Source organism: Capsaspora owczarzaki (genome assembly GCF_000151315.2).
Source record: "Capsaspora owczarzaki ATCC 30864 unplaced genomic scaffold supercont2.15, whole genome shotgun sequence".
In the NCBI taxonomy this organism is placed as follows: Eukaryota; class Filasterea; order Ministeriida; family Capsasporidae; genus Capsaspora; species Capsaspora owczarzaki.
In genome coordinates, this window is record NW_011887306.1 from 325663 (window position 1) to 334459 (window position 8797).

Below are 8797 nucleotides of genomic sequence, written 5' to 3' on the forward strand. Positions count from 1 at the left end.
TCTGAACACGTCTGAACTTCCGACAACAGGCCGGTGAAAAAGTGGCTGAAAAGTGAATAAGGAAGAAGAAGAGGAAGAAGGAGGGAAGGTCACGAATTCATTACTGCAGCACTCAAATGTCACTTGACCGCTCGCCTATGAAATGACCATGAGTATATGCAGAGACAGAGAGAGACAGAGAGAGAGAAGAGGACGACTGCTTGAGACTCGGGGCGCAAGTCCATTTCATTGAGTTCGAGCTATCCATGGCACAGGACCAGATCACAGAGTCGAAGGGAAAAGGGAGATGGAAACGAAAAAGCCACTTGATGCGAAATCAGTCATGATGGTCACAGCCAAAACTCAAAGCCACGATCCTACCGACGAGAGAGATGGATCATTGAGAGCCGAGCATTGTTTGGGGTGTGTGTGGTGATGGTCGTGATGGTGGTGGTGCTTTGGTTGTGATCTTTGAATCAAAGCGCGCGGTTTCAATACGTGTTACTTGTATTGCGGTTTGTCGACTCTCACTTGCTACTACTTGCTTTGTTTGCTGCTGTGCTTCAGGGTCCGCTGATATCCACACATACAATGACTCGTCAAGCACTCGGTTGGATGGCCCTGGTGGCTGTCGTCCTCGCTGCTGCTGCTGCTGCTGCGACGGCAAACGCACTGCCGACACCAAACGCCGCGCAACTCCAAGCCACCGTCTACATCAAGAACGGCCAGGCATCCCTCTCGATGGGCGTCCTGGACCCTTCTGGCGCTGCATACGGCACCTTTGAAGACGGCCTGATGACGACCGGCTGGGGCGTCTTTGAAGTCAAGACCAACTCGGCCTTCAAGGACGCCGAGCAGCTCTACGCCGCCGGTTTCCTCGAGGGAGCGCTCACGTACAACCGCATCTACGACCACTACCAAAACATGTTCACCTACTTTTTCCCGAACGCCTCCGACCCGTCCGTCCAGCTGTACCGCAACTGGTTCAACCAGCAGGATGCTTGGACCCGCCGCAACGTCCAGCTCAACCCCCAGGTCTCGTTCTGGGTCCAGACCGGCTCCATCCTCGCCCAGTTTGATGGTCTTGTTGCTGGTTACAACGCTGTCGCTGCCTCGTCGCGCAAGCTCGACGTCTTTGCCTTCCAAGTCCTCAACGGCAACGGCGACATTCTCGACCTCATGAACGTGCTCCAGCCCTCCACTCGTCCCAGCTGGAACGATATGACTCCCCAGCAGGCTCAGCTTGAGGTGAGCTCGGCGGACTTTGCACCAGACCTGTGTTGTTTTGTGTTGTTTTGTGTTGTTTTGTGTTGTTTGTGTTGTTTTGTTCAGTGTTTTGCTTTCTTTTTGTGACTGACCTTTTTTCCGACTTTCTGCGTGTTTGACCCCCCCCCCATCTTCTCAGGCTTCTCGTCGCGGTCACTGCTCTGGCTTTATCAAGATGCTGCCCGGCTTTGAGGACATTTTGATCTCGCACTCGTCGTGGTTTACCTTCACTGCCACCAACCGCATCTACAAGGTATTTTCACGCGTTTCCCCCACACCCCCTTTCCAGCAATGCACATCCATCTGCTTGTTTTTTGGTTTCTTTTTTAAATGTCACCCTCTCCTCACTTGTGTGGCTTGTAACATTCGCAGCACTACAACTTCCAACTCAACGATCAGGCGACTGCTGCCAAGCGCACCTCGTTCTCGAGCTACCCCGCATACCTCTCGTCGCTCGACGACTTTTACATCATGGACTCGGGTCTCGTCATGATCCAAACCACCAACAACGTCTTCAACATGTCGCTGTACGATCTCGTTCGCCCCGAGTCGCTCCTTGCTTGGCAGCGCGTGCGCCTTGCCAACACCATGGCCCACGATGGTCGCGAATGGAGCCACATTGTTGCCCAGTTCAACTCTGGTGTAGGTTTTTCTGTTGTTGAATTGCAACATCAAAAAAACCGCTTTTTGGGGTTTTGTGGGTTGGCGCTCATTTTGTTTTCCCGCTTGGTCCTTTCTCTCATTCTTTACTCTACTTACAGACCTACAACAACCAGTACATGGTCGTCACTCTCGACCAGATCAAGCTCGGCCAGGCCGTCCTCGACGGTGCGCTGTGGGTGGTTGAGCAAATCCCCGGCTATGTCGAGTCTGCCGACGTTACTCCCATCCTTCGCGCTGGCTATTTCTCGAGCTTCAACGTGCCCTTCTTTGAGCGCGTGTTCGACATGTCCGGATACCCCGCGATGGTCGCCAAGTACGGCGTCTCCTTCACCCACGACCTCGCTCCCCGCGCAGAGATTTTCCGCCGCGACAGCAACACTGTCGTCGACTTTAGCAGCCTCAAGCAGCTGATGCGCTCCAACAGCTACAAGACCGATCCTTACTCGGGTGGCTCGCCCGCCAACGCCGTCTGCTCGCGCTACGATCTGATTGCCAACGGCGGTTCTCCCGACGGTTGCTACGACACCAAGGTACGTGAATTTTTTTGAGGGGTAGTTGAAGTGCATCAAAAAAAAAAAAAAAAAGACTAATCCTTGTTTTCCCCCACTTCGTCGCACAAAAAAACACAACAGGCGACCAACTACGCTCGTGCCCGCCTTCTCCAGGCTGATGCCCTCAACGGCCCCACCACTGCCAACTCGACCCTCCCCGCCTACTCCTGGAGCGCCTTTGCCAACCTTCCCCACGTTGGCTTGCCAGAGACGTACAACTTTGACTTTATCACCGTCCAGCCTGCACTTTGAGCAAGCCATTGTGTGATACTTGTTGATGTTCTTTTCTTTTTTTTTTTTTCATGTAATCAGAAAGTTCATTTTGTTTCACCTTTCAAGCTTCTTTCTTCGTTCCTTCACTCCACATTTACAATGCGTATCCTTCGTGGAGGAGCAGCAGCAGCAGCAGCAGCGTGGCGGGAAGTCGTGGCGCCACAATCACAGTCGCTGCAATCGCTCTCGCGCGCGCTCTCCTCGACCGTCAAGCGCCGCGCCGCCCCGCAGCCACTTCCAGCATCCACATCGGCAGTGCGCGCACTGTTTGACGCAACGACCGGGTCGTCGCACAGCAAGCAGCAGCAACAGCAGCAACAGCAACATTCGCGCAAGTCGTTTTGGCGCCAATCCAGCGCGGGCTTTCGCTCGTCCTCGACGGGGCAGCCGTGGTTCCGCCTGGGCGCCATGACGGCCATCGGGGGCGGCGCCATCGCCTCTGTCGTCCTGCTGATTGGCGACGTGGTCTTCCCGCAGCCCATGCGGAGGGTCGTCCATGCGGTGCCGCCAGCCACGCCGAGCCATGCCGGTCCTCCAGCCAAGTCGAGCCAGGACGCCAACGCTCGTCCACGATGCTCATCAGGACTGCCGCTGGACTTTGTCACCGAGGCGAAGCTGCTGCTTGGCGACGCCATCTCGTTTGACGACTCTGAGCCCGGGTCGCTCGTGCACGACCTGTCCTTCCATTCAGCGCCACCGCCCGCCGCAGTGGTCAGGGTCGTCTCTGCAGAGCAAGCCCGCACTGTTGTCCGGCTATGTGTGCAGTATGGCGTTCCAATCACGCCCGTGGGCGCTGGCACCTCGCTTGAAGGCCACACGCTGGCGAGCTGCGGAGGCATTGCGCTCGACATGTCGGGGCTCAACCGAGTCCTGTCCGTCCGGGTTGAGGACATGGATTGCACGGTCGAGCCAGGCGTGACATGGGAGGACTTGAACCACACACTCCGGCCGCTGGGTCTGTTTTTCCCGCCAGATCCCGGGCCGGGCGCAACCATCGGTGGCATGATCTCGACGCGGTGCTCGGGTCCCAACGCTGCCCGCTACGGCACCATCCGTGACAATGTCATCTCACTGGAGGCGATTGTGGCCACGTCGGACGATGCGCCTGTTGTTTGCACCGGGCAGCGCGCGCGCAAATCTTCCATGGGCTACGATCTCACCCGGCTCTTCATTGGCGCCGAGGGCACGCTTGGCGTCGTCACGCAAGCCACGCTCAAGCTGCAACGCCTGCCTGCGGAAATCCGTGTCGGCATTTGCTCCTTCCCCTCCATCCGCGATGCTGCGGCCGCCTCTCAGGCCTTCACTGCCGCGGGTATTCAGCTCAACCGCTGCGAAATGCTCGACGACACGATGGTGCACGGCTTGATCACGCACCACTCGGGCTCGGCCGCCGTCGGCAGTCTCTTGAAGAAGGGCATTGAGAACTTTGCGACTCCTGCCGTCTTGTTGCTCGAGTACGCTGGCTCCAGTGCGACCATTGACGAGCAGCAGCGACGCGTTCGTGACTTGCTGTCGCACCACAGCGGTCGCGAGGTGGCCGCTGCACGAGACCCCGCGGAGTCGCAGCAGCTCTGGCAAGCCCGCAAGGACTGTCTGCTGGTTGCACAAGCCATGGATCCCAATCGGAGCGCGCTCATCACCGACGTGTGCGTCCCTCTGTCGCGCTTTCCCGAGGTGATTGGAGACACAAAGGCAGAAATCGCCGCTGCTGGATTGCTCGGCCCCATCGTTGCGCACGCTGGCGACGGCAATTTCCACGTTCTGCTCATGTTTGATTCTGAAAACGCGCAAGAAAAGGCTGCCGCTGAACGCATCAAGGAGTCCATTGTCATGCGCGCCCTCGCCGCCGACGGCACCGCGTCTGGCGAGCACGGTTGTGGTATTGGCAAGCGGCCGTACCTCGCTCCAGAACTCGGGCCAGAAGCCGTGGCCATCATGCGTTCCATCAAGCGGTCTCTCGATCCCAAGTGGATTATGAATCCGGGCAAAATTTTGACAGTCGACGAGGCCAACACGGCCGCCTGGGGTTGTGCGCCACCAACGCATTCCTGTCAATAACTGCCTTTTGGTTGGTTTGTTAATTTGTTTGTTGTACTTGTATCATTTTTTTTTGAAACCCATGTATGAATAAGACTCCCGATACCCACCTCACCTGCTTTGCTTTTTTGCAGTTCTTTCGAATCATTGCCTTCCAAAAAAAACACAGTTTACTGTTAAAACTACAAGTTTGTATGACACACACACGTACACAAAAAAAAAAAACCAAGAGATCCAACACCTCCCATGACCCTCTGATCAATCCATTAGATGGAACACAATACTTGGCTGCCCGAGGAGCTCGATATCACCCTTGAAGACAACCCAGCGCACGCCAGAGAAGGCACGGGCCATGTTGCGAATGGCACCGGCTTGGGTGTTGCTCAATTGACCCGCTGTGAGGCCGCGGTTGGCCTCAACCGCCTCGAGCATCGGGAGCGCCGCGTCCAGCAGATCAATTTCGGGATTGAGACATCTGCCAATGCCCTCCAAAACCATGATGCAGACGGCGAGCGAGACAAAGTTGCTCTCAAGCTTGACGCCATACATGCAGACCAGCGAGAACATTTCAGAAAGGATGTCTGCAATGCGCACTTTGCCGAGCGCAAGGGTCTGCACGCGCACGCGTGTTACGAGATTGTCGACAGAGCTGATAAACCCCTCACGATCGAGGTTTTCAGACTGGCCCCGCGCACGATCCACCATGAGCTCGCCGACCGCCCGACCCTGGCCTCGAGCAACCGCCGTGAAGAGGTCGATAAAGTTGACACGGTCGACGGGGCTCAGTTCGGTGACGATGCCTGCGTCAATGAGCAGCATCTGAACGTCCTTGGGTTTGGTTGGCTTGCCGTTGGGATAGGTCTCCTGGTACGGCTGGTAGGCGTGCTTTGCACCTGGGCGCAGGGAAAACGTAAAGCAGAGCGGGTCGTCGTCGTTGAGCACGCCAATGGGATTCTCCTCTTCGATAATCTCTGCCGTCTCTGCGTACTGGGTGGCAGACTGTACATTCACGTGAAGATGCTGCGGGACAGTGTCCAACGTATCGTCGTTGAAGGGGACGTTGTGGAGCGACCGGCTGCTCGCCAGTGCCTCGGGGGAGAGCTGGGACGCCGGGAATTGCATCTGTGCCAGCATGTTGCCAGGATGCAAATCGCCGTGGATGAAATTGTCCAAAATCATCATCTTGAGGAAGGCGCGCAGACCAAGCTCGCCGAGGTGGAGGTTGGCGGGATGGTCGTTGGCTCGAATGAAGCGATTGAGCGAGACGCCCGGCTCGTACGACTCGACCAGCATTCGCTCAGACGTCCACTCGGGAAAAACGGTGGGGAAGCGAATGCCGCGATAGTTGGCAAAGTTGCGGTTGAACTTGATCAGATTGGCGCCCTCGATGCGCAGGTCGAGCTGCCGGAGCATGAGCGACGAGAATTGCTCGACGCTTTCGACCAACGACATCCAGCGGAGTGGCGGGACGAGCGTTTCCATGGTCACCGCACAAGCGTATAGAATCAGCATGTCGCGCTCAATCTTTCGTTGGATGCCGGGGTGCAGCACCTTGAGCGCAACCACCGATCCGTCAGCCTTGAGGATGGCGCGATGCACCTGGGCCACGCAGCCAGAGCCGACGGGCTGGGGATCAATGTACGAGAAGGCATCTTCGACGGTTGCGTTGCGCTCGGCGAGCGCGGAGCGAATCACTTCTGCAGTTCGGGCAAAGCTGTGGGGTTGCGATCGGCCGTGCAGGCGCGACAACTGGGCGCACATGTCGGCCGGGAAGAGATCGCGACGCGAGCTTGCCCACTGGGCCAGCTTGATGAAAGTGGGTCCACACGACTCGATGGTGTGCACAAGCAGCGTCCACCACCACTGTTGCCACCCTGCGACATAGTACCTCGACGGCAGGAAGACGAGCGGAGCCAGAAAAACGACTGGCGCAAACCGGAAGGCAAGCTCAAAGATGCGCAGCGGAATGAGGATGCACTCGAGCAGGGTATCGTACAGTTTGCCAAAGAAGGTGCGCGGCTTTCTGGCGTGGCCGATCAATTCTGGCAGCGTGAGCTCTTGCGAGCCGATCGGCACGTCCTCCTGGTCGGCAAACGTCTGCTGCTCCTGGAGCCTGAGTTGGTCGAGCTTGGCTTCCCGGCGTGCACTGAGCAAGAGCGCGGCTGCGCTTGCCGCCGCAAACACGAGCAGTACGAGGTCCTTCCAGTCCTTTGAGGTGGTGCGATTCGAGGAGGACGACGTTGAAGCCGAGCTTTTGTTCGGGTTTGAGGATGACGAGCTTGATGCCACGGTACTAATAGTAGTGTATGTTGAGAATGACCGGGTTGTCCTTGGTGTTGGTGTTGCTTGAGCATTGCATGTTGAGCTTGAGATCGGGTTGGTACATGAAGTAGAGAATGACCGGACTGAGCCTGTAGTCAAACTTGATGCCAGTCGAGTCTTGTTTGTCCATTGCAGTAATTCTAGTCCTACGAGTTCTTGTCCTACGAGTTCTTGTCCTGGTAGTGATGATGATGGTGGTGGTGGTTCGCCACAGCTTGAGATTGAAGCGGCCGACGAGTGCAACTTTGCAGCATTGAGGACGACGACGCCGTTGCGAGGACTGCACGTCGACTGAAGCAACGGCGATGACGATGACGATGATGAGGACGATGATGGCTTGCGTTGGAGTGAAGCAGTTGAGGACGAGGACGACCGAGCGAAGGCCACGCAGAGTGATCGCCAAGACGAAGCCAGCGTAGCAGTAGCAGTAGCAGTAGCAGTCGTAGTCGCAGCAGGCAATCCAGACCACGATGAAGCGTTATTGGGATGATGATAGTGATGATAGTGACGCATTGAGACTGCTGCATTGGCGATGGACGAGGACGACGAGGACGAGGACGCCGGGATGCTCAATGCTGCTGATCTGCCCAGCACGCGCACGCCGCCACTCATCACTCGGCACAGGGAGGCCATTGTTTGTTGGAGCCCAATGAATGAATTGAATGAATTGAACGAATGAATTGAATGAATTGGGGGACGATAGAGGTTTTGAGCCTGAAACAACAAAAGGACTGGACTGAATGACTGAGATGCAACAGAACAAAGGTCTGAACAATAAAGTTGGAGAAGTCAAATATACAGACAAAAACATAATGAGGTGGAAATGAAATGGGTCGGGCAGGGGTGGGGGGTGGGGGAGGGCAAAAGGAAGGAAAAAATCAGAGGCAACGCTGCTGAGATGCTCAGAATTGGAAGCAAGACAAGCAGGAAATGTCTCGAATGATACATCACAAGCGAACAATGCAATGGTTGATCTACACGACTACAAGAACCGAACTAACCATGAATGCTCAAATCAGTCGTATTTCATAACAATGGTGAGTGAACGTTCACCAATCCTATGAAATTGAAACCCGGCTTAAACGCTTTGTTTCCCCCATACCACTTTCTAACTAAATCGACCTTTTTTTGGTACCCTCTTCTTCATTCACAGCTGCCCTTGTCGCTGCTCAAGACAGCCCAGGCGCACCCGATGGTAATCACAGCTCATTGACCCCCCCCCCCGTTCTACTCTCTGATAAAGCCAACCTGTGTTCCCCCCCGCTCGAGGCTGCCTTGCTTGTCTGTCTCTATGGCGCTCCATTGGAGATCTCGTTCTTTTGAGCCATTCCCGCCCCTTCCCCCTTCGTCGCTCAACCCTGGAGCCAAGTCACGAGTGGCTTGGAGTTGACGTCAACAGCGTGCTTGTTCATTCGCGAGAGACGCGGACGCGGACGCGCCAAAAACGCTCCAAAAAGCAGGAGTGGACTTTGCATTGGGCTTCGTTGCGCCGTCGTCGTTTTGTAGCCAGCGGTCGGGGCTGCGTCAGTCACTCAAGCGGCATTTCGTGCAGATGTGGGGTTGGGGCGTGGCGTGAGTGTGCGGCGTTGGTGACCTGAGAGAGTGGGCGCCGGAGTCCAACCGAATGAGCGAACGAGCGATGACCTGTGGTTTGGCCTTGACGAGAAAGCGACATTGCAGAATCAACCAGTGCAGTATGCACATTG

General features: G+C 56.1%; 3 protein-coding genes across 3 annotated transcripts; 2 read left to right on the top strand and 1 right to left on the bottom strand.

Moving 5' to 3' along the window:
* Nucleotides 1-546: 546 nt before the first annotated feature.
* Nucleotides 547-2818, top strand: CAOG_09069 (hypothetical protein). The gene is made up of 5 exons (XM_011272500.1): nucleotides 547-1227; nucleotides 1385-1498; nucleotides 1618-1887; nucleotides 2007-2438; nucleotides 2541-2818. The coding sequence occupies exons 1-5, from the start codon at nucleotides 571-573 to the stop codon at nucleotides 2709-2711; spliced, it is 1644 nt and encodes a 547-aa protein (XP_011270802.1). The 5' UTR covers nucleotides 547-570; the 3' UTR covers nucleotides 2712-2818.
* Nucleotides 2743-4887, top strand: CAOG_09070 (hypothetical protein). The gene has a single exon (XM_011272501.1). The coding sequence runs from the start codon at nucleotides 2832-2834 to the stop codon at nucleotides 4788-4790; it is 1959 nt and encodes a 652-aa protein (XP_011270803.1). The 5' UTR covers nucleotides 2743-2831; the 3' UTR covers nucleotides 4791-4887.
* A 140-nt stretch (nucleotides 4888-5027) lies between these two features.
* Nucleotides 5028-7221, bottom strand: CAOG_07294 (aarF domain containing kinase 2; the record flags this gene model as incomplete). Its single annotated transcript, XM_004343103.1, has 2 exons — nucleotides 5028-7020; nucleotides 7064-7221. 2 exons carry the CDS (start codon nucleotides 7219-7221, stop codon nucleotides 5028-5030), a joined length of 2151 nt encoding a protein of 716 aa, XP_004343153.1.
* Nucleotides 7222-8797: the final 1576 nt, after the last annotated feature.

Bases quoted from the DNA above. Each gene is read 5' to 3' on its own strand.
- CAOG_09069 (XM_011272500.1), top strand. From the start codon at position 571: ATGACTCGTCAAGCACTCGGTTGGATGGCCCTGGTGGCTGTCGTCCTC. The intron at 1,228-1,384 runs GTGAGCTCGGCG...CCATCTTCTCAG, and splicing joins CCCAGCAGGCTCAGCTTGAG to GCTTCTCGTCGCGGTCACTG. The intron at 1,499-1,617 runs GTATTTTCACGC...TAACATTCGCAG, and splicing joins CCACCAACCGCATCTACAAG to CACTACAACTTCCAACTCAA.
- CAOG_09070 (XM_011272501.1), top strand. From the start codon at position 2,832: ATGCGTATCCTTCGTGGAGGAGCAGCAGCAGCAGCAGCAGCGTGGCGG.